At 31.4% G+C, this 21,291-nt stretch overlaps 1 protein-coding gene across 10 annotated transcripts in view; it reads right to left on the bottom strand.

The window, feature by feature from the left end:
- LOC130446284 (arginine-glutamic acid dipeptide repeats protein) overlaps nucleotides 1-21,057 on the bottom strand; it is a 37,419-nt gene extending 16,362 nt beyond the window's left edge. For 4 of the 10 annotated variants that reach the window (XR_008910125.1, XM_056782425.1, XM_056782426.1 and 1 more), the window contains exons 1-9: nucleotides 20,584-20,816; nucleotides 18,832-18,927; nucleotides 17,629-17,714; nucleotides 8,722-8,964; nucleotides 8,485-8,664; nucleotides 6,226-6,373; nucleotides 1,594-1,752; nucleotides 598-729; nucleotides 91-536 (exon numbers count right to left, since the gene is read on the bottom strand). Coding sequence is in view for 9 of the 10 variants with exons in the window: in XM_056782425.1 (XP_056638403.1) it covers nucleotides 91-536; nucleotides 598-729; nucleotides 1,594-1,752; nucleotides 6,226-6,373; nucleotides 8,485-8,664; nucleotides 8,722-8,964; nucleotides 17,629-17,688 (1,368 nt within the window). In the remaining variant the exon portion in view is untranslated. Of the gene's footprint in view, nucleotides 1-90; nucleotides 537-597; nucleotides 730-1,593; nucleotides 1,753-6,225; nucleotides 6,374-8,484; nucleotides 8,665-8,721; nucleotides 8,965-15,910; nucleotides 15,969-17,628; nucleotides 17,715-18,831; nucleotides 18,928-20,583 lie in introns of those variants that run through there. The other 6 variants (XM_056782427.1, XM_056782429.1, XM_056782431.1 and 3 more) reach the window with 6 other exon arrangements.
- Nucleotides 21,058-21,291: the final 234 nt, after the last annotated feature.

Genomic DNA, 21,291 nt, shown 5'->3' on the forward strand with positions numbered 1-21,291 from the left:
TATATTTATAGGGTTCAACATTTTATGAAATATATTTACCATTGATGAGATTTAATTAGGACATTAAATTTCTTATTGAAAATTACTTACAGCAGGCAGATTTGTATTTGCAGGATGTATTAGGTTACATGGAACAGCAACTTCGACATTTTCATTTTCATTTTCTGGATTTTCAACATCTTCATTGACAGTTTCAGAATCGGTGGTAAGACTACATGGACTTTCTGCTCTATCTCTTTTCTTTTTGTGTAACCCAAGTTCACGTTCTTCCATATCATTATCTTCTGATTTTACATCTTGGGGTCTTTTTCTACTATCTTTGTTTTTATTTGGGGTTTCTGGTTTATCTGACTTCTTTTTTTTGCCTGGAGTACTCGTTTGGTTTGGTGTGGTTTTTTCGGCGTTTGGGTTAGTCTTTATTGGCGTTTTAGGTTCCGGTGTTTCTGTCCCGCCTCTTTTCGGTCTTGCACGATTGCTGGTTTGTTCTTTGGCTTTGTTTCGTGTGCGCATACGTTGAGGACTTGCATCTGGACTTTCTGTAAGAGGAAAAAATGTTGATCAAATTTATTCTTTAACGTCAAAGTCTATTTGTCTTACCTGCCGATAGATTATTTCCGCCAGCTGCTGGAGCTGTGACAGGTGGTAATTCGTTTGTCTTTTTGTAGTGAGCTCTGCACTCGTAACATAATAGTTGTCGGTCTTTGCCTCCAGGTTGCCAGTCTTTAGAATCTTTATGAAACAAAAAAATTGTGATTAAGGATTCCATGTGCAATATTTTCATGTAAAGAACTACATGTCAGTGGAAACTTATGACTATATCGTTAGCAAGATGTTCAGCATTGTAACATGTAATACTTGAGACAAATTAGATCACTGATTTTACTATATTCTTCATAACATTTCATTTAATTCTTCATTTAACAGAAAAGAAATTTGATAAAATGCTAGGAAGAGATAAAACAATACTTGTGAATGATCCCCTACCCATGAAATTCTTTTTAGTACTAAAAACTGTGTAGTAAAATATTCCAGATGACAAAAGAAACAATTGCTGTTATCAAAAAACTGTCTTCTTTCAAGCTTTTGGACGTTTCATAATGTTTATATAAATTATTACATTTCACTTTATTAGATTAATCTATAGTTGTATCTGTAACAGTAACTGATTATAAGAAAAATAATATCACATCACCACAGCCTTAAGAGTACTGGTTAAGCAGATAATTGAACTTCATAAGTAGTTAACCAAATTTTATTTGTGTTCAAAAGACTCATATGGTGAGTAACACCAAAATGACTGGTAGTTACAAAAACTAAGTCCACCAGTTCAAAACAGGGACATATATGTAAATAATAGATTGATTAAGTGAAATAAAAGTCTTAATATCTTCTTCTAGCTCCATTTACAACTATATAAGAATAAGGACTTACGTGTTGTAAATCAATGTGAATACTGACACTGTGCCACTCTACTGTCATTATTGTCTTCTTTATCAATGCCATCCTCAGTAACAGAACTGGGTTTGACAGATTATTTTCTTATTATTTATTAACTCCATACAATTATATACATAATGACAATTTATAACTTACGTGTTGTAAAACAATGTGAACATCGATACTGCGCTTCTCTACTGTCACTATCGTCTTCACTATCATTATCATCCTCAGTAACGGAACTGGTTTCTCCAGGTTCTTTGCCGGGTTGTGGAGATGGTCTGCTATTTTCAGTTTCAGGTGGAACGTTACGCCCTGGAGAATTATATTAGATTAACTTTTTGTTTTAACCGTAAATAACAATCATTGAGTTTCTTCATTTTGATAAATTAGTTCATTTTATGGACGAAAAATGTCTGTCGATTGATATAAATTATAAAAGAAAAAAAAATATGCATCCAAAGCCATATACATTACATATGAAGAGTTATGGATTTATACAGATGAGGTAAATGGAAAAGGTTATTCGTGAAATTGGGTATTTCGATGGTAAAAAAGCCTATCAAGAAAATTTTTTTATACACATTTCAGTATTGAATACTTTGTTTCGCACTTTTTTCATTTTGTATATATCAGGACGTCACCGAAAAACTCAAAAATTGATTGTTATTTACAAATTGAGATGAAAATCCCGTTAGTTTTGTTAGTATCAAAATCTAAACCATTCTAAGATATATTCTATACTACGCTACAGAAACGTATGGAATGGAAAAATCTAAAAAATGCAATACTCTTTAAATTTGTCGCCTTTTTAGATTTCCTCAGCCGTACGTTTGTGGTGGCCTAAAATTATCAAATTTTATCACAAAAACATTAAATAAGGCCCTACAACGAAGACTCAAGTACTGCATGCAAGTGTTAAAGGTCAATACAAGGCGACAAAATAGAACTGCGTCAACATTTTATATATTCTAAATTTTTATCGAAAGGAAGTTCTTATTCAGTCTTTGAGAATCTGTCAGTATAATCTCAGGATTTGGTCTTGTCTGGACATAAAATATCACCATCATCCCAAATTCGCTTATTGGGTGTTGAGGTTGGAAGCAATATGTCCTGGCACAGACACGTGGTCGAATTAGCTGGGGCAGCCTCACAAGAGCTTGGATCTCTCTTTGATACTAAAAACTATTTACACCGCAACAGCTTCCAATGCTCTACAAGCATTGTCCAGATTCGTCCATATATGGATAATTGTTCGTACATTTGGATATCGGCTCCCAAGCATACCCTGAGGATGCTCTACTCAATACAAAAGAGAGCTTAGGAGGAATGTCACTTACCTGACCCAGTCTATCACGACAGATGCTCTACCGAGCTGTACAATATAATACCACCTACAGCAGTATTTTCAAGATCAATTCGACAAGCAGTCGTAGCTCATGAGCACCAAGTTCGCCTGCAGACGACCAGAACGTCAATTTATCAGGAATCTTTTCTTTTGAGAAGTGCAAGCACGTGGAATCAGGTACCGAGGCATGTAAAGACGAGCACAAACTATTTCACATGAATTCAAGAATTTTGGTCATTGTGATAGATGTAGTATGAGAAGTAGCGTTTTCTTAAAAGTACTTTCTTCAGTTTTGAACGCGGTCTTTTTCAGGATTTAAAAAAGGGGACATTAAATACTTATTACATTTAATACATACGTACGAACTGGGGGAGTAATAGTTTTATTTAAAAGCTGTTGGTCTTTATTTTAAAATGTCGACACAGTTTCTGATAACAGATCAGTTTAAATTTTGGTTGGAACATTTTATTGATGGGATTAATTTTGATACAAGTCAAATAACAAAATGTACATTACGGTAGGATTTGAAAAATTTGTTGTAATATAATTAATACCCATTTAACGATTTTCATGCATACAGTTCGACATCCTACTTCAATTAATAACTACTTACAACAATACCACCCTTAAATACAAAATACAAATATATCTTTAGTACCACATATTGTATTGAGTATATCTGAGAATATATTTGTTTCAAAAATAAAATAACTTTTTAAATTACAAAACATTGCACAAAGTTTAAATTTCTATTGAATTAAGTTGATATTTGTTGAAAATTAGTCATTGAGAAAACATTTGAAAACATCAGCACAATTTACCATCACCTACTTTGGCTCATATTAGTATGTATGTATTATGTACCCAGTGATCCAAAGGATCTATTGTGTGCCCATTTCTTGCTGCGATACAGGGGGACCCAGTGTTTATAGCTGATCTGTTAATCCCATTCCTTGTAGAAAGTTCATAATGCGGGATAGCTGTAGCTGCCAGAGATCTTCGTCTTCTTTCTACTCTGGTTATAATTTCCCAAGAGAACCTGTGCCTGTTTCAGCCCCTGTAATTTATTATACCCCTATTTATCTTCGTTTCTATTGTTTTGTAGCTGATGTTGCGACAGTTTCTATCTAGATTAAACTGGGCACATTTTTAAATTGCATAAATTTCTGCTTAAAAAATGCTTGTTGCGTTACTCAGGCTTTCAGAATTTTTGGTTCTATTCCACTATTCCAGTTCTGTCTGCTGTTTTGGAGCCGTCCGTGTACCATTTGATGATATTTCTCATATGGTATTTGATCCCACTTACTACTACATCTTAGTAGGAAGGTGGATTTTTTCTCAAAGCTAAACTTTTTTGGTATTTCGTCCGAGGTATGTCCCAGGTTTGGTCATTTTTTAAGGATGGGGTTTCCTTGGTGATTTCAGCTCTGAACATTCTGAGTGATGTCTATGTGGGGAGGTGGGAGATTTAGAATCACTTCTAGTGTAGCTGTAGAGCATGATTTTAGGCTCCGATTGCACATATGCATACCAGTCTTTGTCTCTTGAGATTTTTTCTCGACATATTCAGACTAGTTCTGGTACACCGAACCACAGCCCCATATGTGATGAATGGTCTCACGATTACTGTGTAGAATCTTTTGGTTACAACACCAATTCTTCCCTGCGAAGTTTCTGCACACCATCAGTGCTTTTGTAGCTTTAGTGATTATCTCCTTTTTTTGTTTGTTTCTGAAAAGTTTACTATCTAATGTGAGTCCCAGATATTTCCCCTGTTTTTGACTAAATGACTTGCCCCATTAGCTTGATGGACTTAAGGTTAAGTTTATTTTTCCTAGTGGAGGTAATTATATAGATCTTATTCAATTAGTCCCACCGATCAACACCACCTTCTTTTGTAGTTGAGTCCTCTTTGAACTTTGTCACAGAGCTCCTCCTTGTGTAGATGACTATGTAGTTCAGTCAGCCCGCATGAGAGTTCGTTTACTACTAAGCCCCAAATAACTGCAACTCCTCCTTGCGGACGTCTCTCGTTAGAAGTAATAGAAATGGCACAGAGGGTAATTATATTTATATAATTAAATGGTTGTTTGGAATTTCGAACAGATGTGTTAAAAAAAAATTAAGTAGATTATTTGAAATTATTAACAGAAATGAACATGTTTGAAACTAAAGCTGTGATGTATTAAAACCTTCTTTAACTGATACAGTGGCGGCTAATTTTAGGTGTTTCCTTGGTTTGTTGAAATTTTTTCGTTATCGACAAATTTGCATTGATTTCATCAGCTTTTGTGCTGAAATGGTGGATTGTTGGAATTGTTGTAAAATAAGAATAATATGAATCACCAATCAATACTTTACATTTTTACTATACTTCCATTAATTTAATCATGTTGAGAGACTTGAGGTATGTTTCGAGACTCACTATAGTTGCATCTAATTGAACCAAAAAAATATGCCAGTATTGGAAATATAGTATTCATCATGTCCATTATGTTTAACCAATAATAAAAATCTTATTTATCTATAGTATTGGTGTAGTCTAATAGCTTATTTTCCATATAATTATAAAAATGGCTTTTGAAGTGTTCATGTCTTTTTATTTTCAAACTTAAGTCTTTCAGACTTAAGTGACCCTTATGTCCGTCAAATTTTCTGGCAACAAAAAGTACAATACTAAATCCAATAATTGTTACCAGATAAATAATACTGTAATAACGTGAATGGAGAAGTAGGCGGATTATTCAACTAAATGCTGGCATTTCGTGTCAGTAGTTTTTTATTGAGATATCATAATGCGAAGTATTATGATTTTTTGTTTTTGGATAACTAGTAAAACGATGTAATCAAATCATCATTTTTTTAGTTATTAATTTTTTTAAGTTCCATCACACTATAACATTTATGTACTAATGCCCCTGATCTGACAAAATATGAGAGGTTGAAGATCATATTCTACCCCTAATAGAAAGGTGATTGATTGAATTACATCTAGAGAATTTATTGCCCCAATTGAGATTAAAAATAAAGTTTTTGTCAAATAAAATAAAGAAATATTAAAAAAAATAAACTGAGAAATTAAATTTTTGACCAAATTTAATTTATAAAACCAATTTTTTTTAAATTAAACTAAGAGAAGAATTTTTTTGATTAAATTGAAAACAAAGTTATCTCATAAAACCCATTTTTTGACTAATTCAAATCAAGAATAACAATTATTTTGACAAAATGAAACCGGAATAAGCGAGTTTCGATTACATTAAACTCAATATTATTATAGTATAGTAAACAAAAAGTGATACTAAAGATATCTACCAATAATGTCAACAATAAAATTTATACCTTGTGGTTGTTGGTCTTGGGTGTTTAGAAAAAAATTCTGTTTTCGATTGAAAAAATTCAATCTTTTAGGCCACCACTAACCACAAATTCAAACTTACCTGAATTAGATGAAGTATTACCTCCTCTACTATTTCGTGTATTCCTAATTCTCCTCAGTGATCCTGGCGGTCTCCGTCTCCTGTGGGGTCTATTGTTATTTGCACCGGGCGTTTTCTTCCACAAATAATAAAATTCAACCAGTTCATGCTGAAAACATACTTCTCATTAGTATATTGACATATTTATTAAAATAAATTGAGCTACAATGGATAAACTTAGTCTTCCAGGATTATGTCGACATTATACTGCAAATATTTAGTCGAAATTTGATTTTTTATTACTCTGATGATGAATATATAAATGATTCATTCCTTTTTTCTTATTTATATAATGCCATGTTAGGAATGAAATCCATCATGCAATATATCCATTACAAGACCAATAAAATTAGAAGAATATCACCATTGTAATACCCAAAAATTAAAATTATTTGCACGACCTATTGTATTTTGACAGTCAAATTCTTATTTATGGTCCAGGATCCCCGTCTCATTTTTGCACTTGATTACTATCAAGTTAATTTTCCGTGAAAAGGTTCGTTTCGACGAGACGCTCAACTTTTTCCTGTGTGATAATTCTCGATTGTGGTAGATTACAGGGGTAGTAGGGATACAATATTTTGATTTGATAATTCTCAAAAATTTATTACTAACTGAACTTTTTTTTTGTTAAATCTGATAATTATCTGAATTATTCGAAAATAATTTTGTCCTACAAAATGTATGGTTGGATCAAAGAGTCCCTCTCCTTCCAACATGAATTGATAACGAGGTCATAAAAAATGATTACTAACCAGCTGATTTTTATTTACTTAGTTAATATTTATATAATTTAACAGTTACATTGTCCTACAAAGTGCGTGGTACGTTATTCCGGTTTTGTGTTCAAAAGTAGGAATTCAGATACTTGATATAAAAATAATTACTATGAAGCCGAACCTTCGTGAAAAGGTTCGTTTCGACGAGACTCCCAACTTTTTCCTGTGTGATAATTCTCGATTGCGGTAGGTACAGAGATAGCAGGGATAAAATATGTTGATTTGATAATTATCTAAATTATTCGAAAAAAATTTTGTCCTACAAAACAATCTCCCTCCTTCCAACATGAATCGATAAGAAGGTCATCAAAATGATTACTATTATCCTGGTCAATTGAATACATATTTGAAATTCAGATATCACAAATGAGGACAATGAAATAGATGAAGATGACAACGATGTTAGTAGCGAAGATTTCTCAGATGAATCTGATGAAGATTAATTTTTTTGTTTTATACCCATCTCACTAAAAAAAAAAGTTAGTAAAATTTTAAATGTTTTCACTGTCTCTTATGTTAAAAATTAAAAAAAAATAAAAAATGACAGTTCTTGTTGGACAATATTATTATAGGTATATATTGTTTTTATAATAACATAATTGATAACTATTTTTTTATTTAATGAGATGTACTCATACAAATAATATTAGAAGTGTTTGGGTGAGAAAATTCAATGGCGTATAATATTTATATAAAAGTGCAACTCACTTAGCATATTTGGTTAGGTTAGGCAATTTTTTATCCAATTTCAAGCTAAAGAAGGATCTGATTGACAAAATACAATTAGTCATTTTACATATCATCAATTATGTTAAAATTAAAAGTAATATAAACAAATGTATGTATCACTACTTTATCTAAACTGTATATGAATCACCTTTAAAAAAACCACAAAACTTTCAAAGTTTCATATATATTTGAATTAAAGTTAAAAAATATCCTTTGGATAGTTGGTGAGTCAATCTTAAGGGCAAGGACGGTAAAGAGGTAGCATAATAATCAAAGTTCAATAACTACTTCAACTTGGTATAAATAGAAATATATCAATATAAACAGAAATCCATACTAAACGTAAAATTAAACGGAATCGCGCGTGCTGGATCTCTAGAAACAGCGTAGCTAGGCTTTTTATATCTTCACGCTTAGCAGTCCCAAGAAAAAGTGAACTTACAGTTCGATATAATCTGTGTTCATGTACCAGTAAGGGGTATGATGAAACAATGTGAAAGGTAGAAATATCTAGATATGCTGCATTTTCATAGTGCTACCAGGTATATCAAAGAGGATTAAGTTAATTGTATGCTATTAGGACATTAAGAAGATTATAAAAGAAAGGTGACTTGGAATTGCCAATTGTTAATGGAAACGACCAAAGGGAAAAATATGTACCTGTTCTAAATAAAGTAATAAAATATACAATTCTGTTAATGAGATCAATTACCGTATCTCGATGAGGCAGTAGATCTTTCCTTATCCTGAAGAAATTTTTGCCGAACTGTCGAAGACCTTTGACGAATCTTTTAGTTTCCTCTTCACTCCACTTTTTATCGATCCCTTTCGGTACAGGACATTTTACTAAAGCTTGCAATGCTTTACCTGGATCATATCCAGAATCGTGTAACTAAAAAGTATATTATTATTGAAACAATCAGATTTAGTGAAAAACTAATTATCTTACCACATCTAAAGCATTGATCGTAGTGTCATCTCTCGATGCTGCATTGGCTCCATCCTCAGGACACCCACCATCACACATACCAGCAAAAGCAGCCATAGACCTTGCAGCGCGAAGGTACATTAACAAATCGGCATCTAGTGTCATAGCGGGAACCCATCTTTGTTCTTCGCGGACCCGAACCTGTTCTGGATCTGGTGACAACTGATCTGGCGGAACACTTGGACGGTATTCAGGAAGGACAGCCTGAGAATAATCAAAGTAGAAATAAAATGTAACTAAATTTTGTAAGGTTTATTACACTTTTTCATATTTATTTCAAACATTCTATTCAACAAAATGTAAAGTAGAAACACACAGACGAGCATAAAATTAGGGTCACTCAGAAACTTTTATTGTAATCTTATTCTTGAATACACTGTATTTCGAGGCGATAAAATTTGTCTGTATCACTAAGTTATTTGAAAAAAATTTATGTTTCTGGATTTTTTCGGTTGTAACATAGTTTGCTGACTGGATACACTCCAACAACCATGCCAAAGTTGGCAACATCGTAAAAGTTTCAGTCTTCTTCTTGTTTCAATATGGGTGAGGTTCACGGGAAAAGTGATAAAGAAGACAATTTATTTATGTACAAAAAACCTCTACAAAAAATTGGTCCTTCGAGCCGGATTCTCCTCCAACTTGAATAAAAAAATTTCTGTGGTTGAAAGTTTATAGAATAATTCCAATTAATGTTAAGTGATGAAAATTAAAATTTTTACTTTACTATGATTTACGTTGGAATAAAAGAAATTTTAAAGCCTTCAGTAGGGAGTATTCCCTCCTCTGGCATTCATAACAACTTACAAACGAGGAGGCTTTGGATCACATTCTGAAGACTGTCCCATTCCTGCACCAGTATGTCACGAAGATCTCTAGAATTACTGACACATGTCTCTGTAAACGTCTCTCAATCTCAACATCATCAAATGTATTTGCGTCTTCTCTAAGAATAACCATGAATGGTACAACATGGTCTTTTAGAACCTTTGTCAGGTACTTGTGCGAAGTTAACGACCCATACTAACTCCGAGCGAGTGTCAAAAGATATGCCTCTCCATACTATAACTGGTACTCCACCAAATGGAACTCGCTCGGCAATACACGCGATACATCGAAAAACATTATGCGACTCCAATCCGCTATTAGTTAAGTTGGAGTTTTGGGAACCGTTAGTGATATTCATACTGAACACAATATTTACACTACCACTACACCATCACCCACAATTATACTGTCTGACGCGCGTTTCGATAATCAAAGCAAACAGTTTGCCTTCAGTCCCTGAAGATGATAATTTGGTTATCGAAATTCGCGTCAGACAGTGTAATTGTGAGTGTTGGTGTAAACAGTGTGTTCAGTATAATCCGCTGTTATCAAAGTAAGGTGTTCTCGAGTAATATTCAACCTGGATTCATGGGAAAGCGACAGTCTAATAGCTCTAGTTTGAAAACATAATTCAACAGCATGAAGTCACCTCCTAACTGTCCATTCACTTATTTTTATATTTTTCACTGCTAGCAGATGATTTCGAAGGGTAACTGCCGTTAAGAATTGGCACAATAGTATAAAAATATATCTAAAATAATTTCAAATTACGGGATGACATTTTACAAAACATCCTGGAGGAAGGAGTATCAGAAGAATGAATTGGTCAGCAAATTCACCAGAAATGCATCCTATTGAACATGTGTGGGATTATATGGGCAGAGCAATATCCAATCGAGAAAACCCTTCAAGACCTGACTGTTGCCGTTCAAGAAGAGATGGACAATACGGCTGACCAGTTATCTATAACTTCGAAGTCACTTTTTGCTAACATACCGAAGGGCAGTTTCGAGAACTACCATCAGAAAGAGATTACATTCATCGAATCTAAGGGCAAGGAGACCTTTAAGGGTATCTAGACTTTCACGACGACACTTAGCTGCCAATCTCCAAAGGGCTCAAGAGCACAGGGATTGGATTTTACAACAATAGCGTAACATTCGTTTTTTCGACGAGTCCCTATTTGGTACAAAGCATCCTGGTGGAAGGAGATATCAGAAGAATGAATTGGTTAGCAAATTTACCAGAAATGTATTCTATTGAACATGGGATTATATGGGCAGAGCAATATCCAATCGAGAAAACCCTTTAAGACCTTATTGCTGCCGTTCAAGAAGAGTATAAAATTGAGCACATTTTATAAATTTAAAAATATTTTTTTATTAAATAACCAGGGGGAGGGCAAGACTTTTGGAGATGTGAGTGTTTCAGAAAGTTATAGTTTTGTTATTTTGTTGTCTTGTTTCAATGAATATATTTTTTAATTCGTTACCGAAGAAAATGTGTTTTTTAACATAAAAAACGATTATTTTAAATAAATTTTTCTCTTGATTGCGTCTAGTCTGTTATAAATTAAGCTGAAATTTACAATTCGAGAATTTATCCATCATAAATTACTAAAGATTGAAGATATTTAATGAAAAAGTGTACTAAACAACTAAAATGATTTCTAAAAAAAGCTATTACCCATAAAATTAGGAAAAACACAGTAACATAATTTCTACATTATATTATTTACATCACATGCCAATTGAAAATATAAAGTACATATACTTTCATGCTACATTGCCTGAAAATTAAAGATGAAAGGGTTATAAAATGTATATAAAGGATCCGTTAATCTGACAACTACAATGAATATTACAATTTAAACATTTTTAGGTGATTATTTGCACCATTTTAATATTGCGAAGTAGGTAGATTATTACAGAAAGCCTAATTCTATCTATTTATGAGTTTAGTGAAATCTAGAGATGAATCGATTCTCGATTCTACCGATTCTTGGACAATGGTATCGGTATCGAGAGTCGATCGCAAAAAGTCGATACCGATACCAGTAAATGGGGGAAAAAATTATTTTTTAGACGACGCCATCTGAAAGTTGTTCGTTCTGTATTCATTTACATATCGAAAGTTGAGTTTTGAGTGTTCCATGTAGTGAAAATGACAGTTCCGTACTACAAAACACTTTCGGGACGCTCGGGAGTATACAACTTTGACTTTCCTAAATGTTGACAGTTTCACTTCGATGATTTTGCATAAACTTAAATCTTCAATTTTCTGCAATTATTTTTTATCCGAAGTTTTGTCTAAATTAATGAATAACAATGAATGATGATGAAAAAGAAAACATCAGCGATGAAGAGTTACTCGAATCCACGCTACCTGATCTCACCGAAGAAAGCATTGCAGCCGTTCTTAATTTGTTTCCGGATAAATATCTTACAAGGTACGAAAAACAATACGAACTCTTTATGAAGTGGTGTCACCAGAAAAAGGCAAAAAACCCAGCAGAAAACGTAGTGCTAAATCTAAATCTAAAATCTGGAAAAGTTCTACTTTATGGTGTACATTCTCGATGATTAGAAGTACTCTCGCAATAAAACAAGATGTTCACATCAACAAATATCCAAAACTCATCAATTTCCTGAAGAAACAAAACAAAGGTTACACTGCAAAAAAATCAAAAACTTTAACCAGAGAAAATATAATAGAATTCTTGTTACATTCTTATGCGTCGTATAAAAAATGTTGTATACGCCGCGGATGAAATACTACTTTGTTGGACTCGTCTGTTGCTCGCCTCGCTTCGCTTGTCTCGCAATTTTCAGCCTCGTCCAACAAAGTAGCACTTTCAGCCCTTATAATACAAATAACTATTTTATTGGCTTCAATCGATGTAAATCGAATATATCTGACAAAAGTAAACGCCAATACACCCAAATATATAAGAATTTATGTGATTCGACTTCAATTGGCGTGAATAGACTTCGAAAATTTTCAATCAACACAAAGTGACAATCGACCTCAATTGGCTTCAATGGATGTAAATCGGATATATCTGATATCTTGAAAAAGGAAAAACTAACAACGGTGAGTATTATGCGAACTTATTACAATGTTTGAACGAAGGAATCAAGCAAAAACGGACACATTTGGTTGAGAAGAAATTGGGACCGTCATCGTATTGAACTTACTTATTTTGAAGAATTTGTTCTAGTTACTAATAAATGCAAAGTTTCGATTTTAGAACTAGATACGGAGGATAAATATTGAAAGGTTAAGTGAATAGAATAAGCAGCTCAAAAAATTAGATTGTGATTCACGGTTTTTGTCTAAAACCAAATAATAAATAAATTACGATTTGTTAATATTATTTTCTGCTAGTATCAACATCCGCAATTATAAATATTTTCTTAATGTTATTTATAATAATCAGTTCATTTTTCAATAGTTTTCATAGTTTGGATGATAACATTATTTTATTAACACCGATAACGTCGTCAAATTAACGGATATGATAATAATTTTTAGTTGAATAGAATAAACAAAGTCCATGATTTATGAATAGTTTAGAAACCCAGTGTTTTCAAAATCCTTTAGTTTGAAATTCCAAATGACACCTAATACGAGGGTTGCGAACGTTTTTTCATACGAGTGCTATTTGAGTTGTTTACAGATACTAGAAACATTCATCTTGACCAAAAAATGGCATTAAATCGCGAAACAGACTTTTGGTGATAAAGCTCCATCAGGAACCACCAAGAATCATTCTCCAGCGCGACCTCTCACAAAGTTCAAATGTTTTTGAACAGACTAAATGTCGATTTGATGGGTCAGTCGCCGTTTGGTACCCAATTCCCGTAGATCGAAAATAAATTGCGAGTTCAACGTTTCCCTACACCTAAAGAAGCGGTTGATTCTTCGAAAATTGGTTCAAACACATACTAAGCGTATTGATCTTAATGGAAATTATTTTCAAAAACAATGAAGACATAACAAATATTTATAATTCATGAGTGATGGTGTCGAAAGTGCATGATGAAGGGGGCCAACGACGCAAATCTGTCGTTTCAGATGACAAGGTTCAACGAGTTGACAGAATGGTTAAAGAAAACCGCAGATTCATCATTACTGCTTTGTCTACGGAATTTCCAAAAGTTTCAAGGTCTGTTTTGTACCCTGTTGTAGGTTAGGCTACATTGGCGGCAAATTTCTTTGAAGAGGGTATTAAAAAGCTTGTCCACAGATATGACAAATATCTCAATTTCTTTTATATGAACTTGTCTTTTATTTATAGCCTATAGGATGTTGAAAAAAAAAACGGCCATCGTATATAAAACAAAAGCATGAAAAATGGGGAAGGGTAGATTCAAGAAATCAAAGTTCAGCCCTACATAACTAGTATGACACAGTGTTTTTCATACATTGTGGGAAAATGAAACATTTTAGGAAAAATTGCACCTTTGCTGTTTGGAAATTATGATCAGGTTAAATTCCTATATCTATATAACGAGTATGACCCAAAATGCTCAACATACTTTTAGGAAAAATGAAAATTGCACAGCTAAGTACTTTATAAGCAGGTTAATTAGATTAAAATATAAGTGTACACCCGATATTTTCATTTTTTTCATTTCATAAGAAAATACTCCAGGTAGAACTTGAAAAAATATTTCAACTGTTTACTAAAAAAAGTGATATGCCTATGGATTACGAATGCTTTATCATTTTATTACTCCCTCATTCATAAAAACAGATTATAATAATAGCATAGCATGAAATAAACGATACAACTTTAATTTTTAGTTACTTTCTTCATGCAAGGGTTCATTCAGAAATTCTGACTAATACTTTATACAATTTAATCGACAAATTTGGTCTTGAAAACGTAAGGGTTGATAACTAAATATAAATCATGTTTAATGCTACTATTTACAACCTAATACTTTTTCGACATTTAGATGACGCTTTCTATTTTTGTTAAAATTGTTATCACTACATCACTAACTCAATCTTAGTGTTCCAAGAGGGGGATCTTTGATTTCGATAGTGACAAATCGCCGAAAAATTCTAAACAGTTACCAGTTTAAAATTTGACACAATAAAAGAGGTAGAGGGAAAAGGAGGTTAGTTAGGTTAGGTTCTAATCTTTGTTTTTAAACCTCATGTGCTAATGCTGTAGATGACCGCCATTCCGATATGATTGGATAATAGGGTACTTGCATGGCTAAAGAAAAAAATAATTTTGGATAGTTTATACATAACTTTTATAATGATTTTTTTCTAATTCTTTGATCAATATTCATAGAGAAAAAATTATTGAAAATTCAAAAATTTTGTAGGTAGTTTAAACATTTTAGTAAAGCCGCCATATTTGTAATTCTAAACTCTGAATTGGGTGCTGGAACGTTTGCGAAACGATATGCGAAAAAGTGACCTAATGAATGGGATGACGAATTTCGTTTTCATCATGACAATACGCCGTGCCACAACTCTCTTTTGAATAGGGTACTTGTATGATTTGAAAAAAAAATATTTAAGAGAGAAAATAATAATTGAAAATTCAAAAATTTTGCAGGTAGTTTATACAATTTAGCAAGGCCGCCATATTGCGTGTACGTCGTAGGTATAAAATCAACATTGGACATATGATACAAAGGAAATACGACAGTTATTCCCTCGGTTTTTCTAAAATATTATTAAACTTTGATTAATCTGGAAAATGATATATTGATCGTGTTTAAACTTAACCTATAAAACGTTTATTCAGTTTATATATAACAGCACACGCTACGTTGCCGGCAACGATAACCTCGTGATCATCAAGCAGACAACTGTTCAATATTTTTATTAAGCCTATAACGTCACAACTGAAAACCAATGAGAATTGTTTTCTTATGTAGTTAAAAATTTGAAATTTTTACGATTCTCACTTAAATATTTAGATAGTATTTTTCAATTCTAATTAAATATTATTTCATATCAAGACCTAATCAAATAAAGAAAAACATAAATACTTTTTAATCAATGCGAGTACCCTATTATTGACCTTCAATTTTGAAGTACTTCCGGAGCACTAAAAAACAACCTTAAATGCGTGAAAAAAATTTTGGAGTCAGTTTGGGGCGGAGCCCTACTTCTAAATATTTACCAAGTATTTAACAATGGAATCCATGATTATTAGGATTAGTCGCGAAATTAATGTAAATTAAACAATTAAACAAACATGTGAAAAGTAGATGCAAATTTATTTTTAAAAGTCAATTAAAATACAAAAATGCTTTCAATATGCCGTTACCTAACATTTTATTATACTCACATGCACGATATATTATTATTTAGCAGCTCATAAAGTTTATTTTGAAGTGTATTTTTTCTTCAATTGTTATTTGGGCCAGTAGCAATTTTATGATACCGTTTTTTTGGATTTGTCAGATTGAAAAGCAGCTGCAAACTCCCAACAGAAATTCTGGAATTAATTTCCTAGATTCCAAGCTATTAAAAATCATTTATAGAAATAATTTGGAACAAAAATATGCTGTTTTGAGAGGTCTAAATGGTTCTAAATAACTTCATTACTCAGTTTCAGAATTATATAACAGACATGAAACAACAATTAGCTAATGATTAATTTATGCACAACTTATTATCAAACAATAGTACTGGTTTTTTCATATGTTTTATGTATTAAATTTCAAAATTGTACATTTTCAAGGTAAGTTTTGAGATAAAAAATAGTCCGGTTAAATTAGAAAAAAAAATAAGAGTGAAGCTATATAAATTCCCATCAAGCTGAAAATCAGTAAAAATATCATTAAAAATAAAATTTAAGAGTTGCCCATCAAAAATAATACATTTAGGTGGCTATTACTTTTGAAATAACTAATTTAATGTTTCAATAAAATATTATTTATTGAAAGTCACAATGGATCGTTCATACGAAAAAGAAGGAATTGATATTTTAATGATATTATTAGGATATGGTGATAAGAGTAGAAGTAAACAAGAAAAGTCTAATATCTTTAATAATTTATATCCTAACCGAAATCCCATAAGATCTAGTGTCAGTAAATTAGTGAAAAAGTTTAACGAAACTGGTTCAGTAAAATATTTATCCAAATCAGGGGGCAGAAAAACTGCATCAACTAAAAATAAATTTTAGATCTTTGTAGAAGACCATCTCCACACTTGTTTCAAAAACACTTATTCTACAAAGAAAGAGATACCAAAAAGAATAAAAACAAAATTTTTAATTCTCTCCTATACTCACAATAAGATACATTTAATTAAGATGGGATATCTAAGGAAGATATATCAGATAGGACAAAAAAAAATAGAAGAAGCACAACTAAGATGGTTTGGGCATGTTACAAGAATGAGTGAAGATATAATGGTTAGAAAAGGGCAAGTAATATTGAATGAAATGTATCGAAAACACTTTTCCTGTAAAGAAAGAGATACCGAAAGGAATAAAAACAAAAGTTTTTAAACTCTCTCCCATACTCACTTTTGGGTAAAAATGTGGATCACAACACAACTTTTAAGGAAATAAGATACATTGAATTAAGATGAGATATCTAAGGAAGATATATTAGACCTGACAGGAAAAATCTACGAAAAAAACTATAGATACTAAAATAGAATAAGCGCAACTAGGATGGATTGGGTATGTTACAAGAATGAAGATATAATGGTATAAGACATAAAGTAAAGGATTGAAAAGAATAGAGGATAGTTTTGAGAAGCTACATTATACACACGTCTTACATCTGCAAGGGTAGAAATACTTAAGTATAAATTTAGTTATAAATAATTTAATTACAGTAATAATGTTTTGATAAATTTATATAATTATGAAGTCACTTTAAACATCCAGCCTAATTGATTTCTATTCTTTAAATATTTGGGTGAATTATTGATTTGAAAGTGTCATCTATAAATTGAAACATATTAGGTTACTTCTAAACCCCTACATGTTATATACATAATGAATACAATTTCGATTTTGTTACCGTGGTTTTTTTTGGATCAACGTACATAAATATCTTTTACCTGGTTACCAGGACCCACCCTGATTTCTCCTTGAGTAGTCGCCATTTATGAATCTCTGCTAAGCAGTAAACCTAAAAAATAAAATATTTATAGACATATTATAATATTTACTTTGCTAAAAGTCATAAACCTTGAATTGGAATAGTCAAAATAAACAGAAGAGCGAAGATTGAATGGCAAATGAGATAATTCACGAATTAAAATAAACATTTCTTTCAAATAATAGAAACTCATCATCAAAAATTAAGCATAAACATAAAGTAAGGTTTGAGTATGAATACAAATAGTGTCAAAGTATAATATACAGTATGGACAGGTTGGGCCAAAGAAAAGTTTTAATTTTTTTTAGCTACTGCGAAAATATCGTTCAACATGACGAAAAAAAAATTGGTAAAGTTTGAGCTCTTAACATCAATATGTGCCGCATGGCGATTTTTGATTTCCCATTTAAATTACGCGGGAGTATTTTTTTGGAATTTTAATATATTTCAACAAATTATTGTGTAGTAAAAAGAAATAGATATTTTTGTAGGAAATTAAACAGCATTCAAAAAAGGTCTGAAATAATTTTTCGCTAAATTAACTCGGTTGAAAGTTATTTACAGCAAATTATATATTTTCCATTTTGCTCAATGACCTTTTGCCATCTTCCTTTCAGCGCTTCATGATTTCACTCATAAAATTTATGGTTCTTATCAGCAAAAAACTGAATCAAGTGCGATTGAAGGTAATCGTCATTTGTGAAAGTTTGATCATTGAAAGAATTCTGCAAACTTCGAAATAAATGGTAATCAGATGATAACAGATCAGGGTTGTATGGGAGATGTGGCATCACTTCACAGTCAAGCTCCGATAGTTTCTCATGAGTTGCCATGGTGGAACACTAAACCTTTCCGATTTGACAATTCTGGCCGCTTTTCTTTCATTGCTTCATCCAGTTTCATTAATTGTTGACAGTAAACATCAGAATTGATCTTTGGTACCTTGAAAGCAGCTCAAAAAACACAACAACTCTATAATCCCACCAAACTGACGGCATGAGCTTTTTTGTTGTTTTTCAGCTTTTGATGTGGTGTGGAAAAAAATATATTTGAACTTGGTATTTGTACTATTGTGGAGAATATATTTCATACCATTGTGAAATTTAAGAACAACAAAAATAAAAATGCCTACTCAATGACAGTGTACCTGATAGAAGATTGGTTAAGCTAATGGAATCATTCCTGGACCCGCCACCAGCATTACTGTAGCGTTTATAACCAGTTCTCTATACTTTATGATAATCTGAAATATGAATGAAAACGTTTCTGCAATAAACAAACTCAAAATATTCAACAGTGTTAAATATAATAATAAATTTAGGAAATGTACTTTCCTAATAGCCTTGAAAGCCTTTACTATTAAGAAAAAACATTATACTTCTGAATAGAAGAAAAACTATAGAAAATAAGTCATATGTAGAAGTTATGAAATAATTGAAATCATTTGGTATCTAGTATATTGTGTGGTCTTTTTAATATCAAATCCATTTCCATTGATATTTTTAAAGAAATTATATCAAATAATTAGTGCAAAGAAGAAGTTTCATTATTTTTATTATTAGTAAATGCTCTTCAAGTTCATTGTAGGTCTATGATCAATATTTTTCACTGTAAATTTATATTGATGTTATAAAAGTGGATATAATAAGGATTTACATAGTTGTTCGACTATTATTGCTATTTCATATTTTAGTTTGTAATGGAAATTAATTTTTACCTCTCTTCCCTTGATAGTGATTAATTACACAACCCTACATGGTGATATAAAATAGATACAGTTGGGATTGATCAAAGTTTGATGTTTTTTCGTTTAAATTTTTTATACATTTTCCCTCGATTATTTACTACATTTTCTTTAGATTGTTTAAAAATTTGTGTTTGCAATTGTTTCAACTGTACCTGTTTTTTAAAGAAACAGGTGGACAATTTTCTTTTTTAGAATGTAAAAAGATGTTGAACATGTGTGTAAATTATGTAATTTAATGTTTATTTCATCAAAGAGTTTCAAGCATGCAGTTGTATTTAATATCCTTCCACCATTATTTTTATTTTCAAAACCATAAACTTGGAAAAGTCCATTTTGATAACCTATTTATAATTTTAGTTCACATTGTTTTGAACAGGAGATGCTACATAATGTATAATTTTTTCAATAGTACTAGAAAGTAAACTGATATCAAAACATTTCTGAAACAATTGAAATTGTTTATAGAAGCAAGCAATTATTTGCAATTAATCAGTTATAGATAAGTTAAATTCATTAGCAAATTTATTTCAATATTTTTAGCTCTTGATTGGATTAAAATATCATGTTGTATTGTTTTATAACTACACTGTATATATAGTTGTTTTATTTAATAAATTTAAAGTAATTACACATAAATGTAATATACTACGCCACTGATCAATAGCTAAACAAATTGCACATGAAAGATTAAACATTAGTTAACGAATTTTTCTACTTATATTCTTACATCGCTGAAAGAACAGGTAAAATAGCGTAAAAATAAACAAAATAATATAAAGGCTAATTTTATTATAATAGGGTTTGTCGTAGTTTATGACCCATTAAAAAGTCGTAAAAGAAGTTCCAATATATTCGCTTGAATCGTTAGCAAATTATCACCCATTGTTTCAAAAAATACTCTCTAAAACTTTCAACCCAACTTATAAGATATAAAAAGTATACCAAGGTAGGCTAGACTGGGTTCATATTTAACAAAAATTAAATTGTCAACACATAATATCACCCCCACTACATTGTATACATTTAATTAAAATACGGTTTGCCACAATCCCTATATTAATTATATCGTGTTTCAATAGTCCTATTCTTATCTCAAATAGACTTTACCATGCCTCAAGTACAACTGGTAATAGTAGCCAAAACACTACTTACCACTTTGAAACAATTACTACATTTCTTTTCACTTTTTCACTAACAAATAATCAAGCAAAAAGGGCACATTCATTTTAGGATACTAATAAACTACACACACTGAAAATATTCGTAATTTTATAGATTCTTCTGTAGAAATATTCTTGAAAATGTACTAAAAACAAGGTGCAACTTTTATCGATCTCGGTCAGCCATTTTCAATGGGCTTCTCACATCTGTCATCATTAGATCACAGTAAATGGTAAATAGAGACCTGCAGAACTGTCAATTGTCAAATTTCTTATGGCTTATGTTGCCAGTTTTATGTTTACTTTTTCACATATCTGAATATTTTTACATTACTTGGAATTAATTATGTTACTAGTAAATGAAGAATAATTTGATTATTGTATATAACTGAAATAGCGCAAGAAGTACTATATCTTTTTTATATACTTAATTAAAAACAACATTAAACTTGATAATTTATCTATCGATATTAACACCATCTACATTATATATTTGGTAGTGAATTGATACTAACATCTATCGGTTAGTCTCATAAACTAGCCTCTAATTTGTGAATTATGTTAACTGCAATTGAAATGTATATTAATTAAATTAGATATTATAATTCATACTTTTATTTCTAAAATACGCATTTAAGAATAATTTTTTTGTCAAGAATGTTAAGTTCTATGCATTTTTTAAGTGGGAGTCCAATCTTAT

The sequence above is a fragment of the Diorhabda sublineata genome, chromosome 7, assembly GCF_026230105.1.
Source record: "Diorhabda sublineata isolate icDioSubl1.1 chromosome 7, icDioSubl1.1, whole genome shotgun sequence".
Taxonomy (NCBI): domain Eukaryota; kingdom Metazoa; phylum Arthropoda; class Insecta; order Coleoptera; family Chrysomelidae; genus Diorhabda; species Diorhabda sublineata.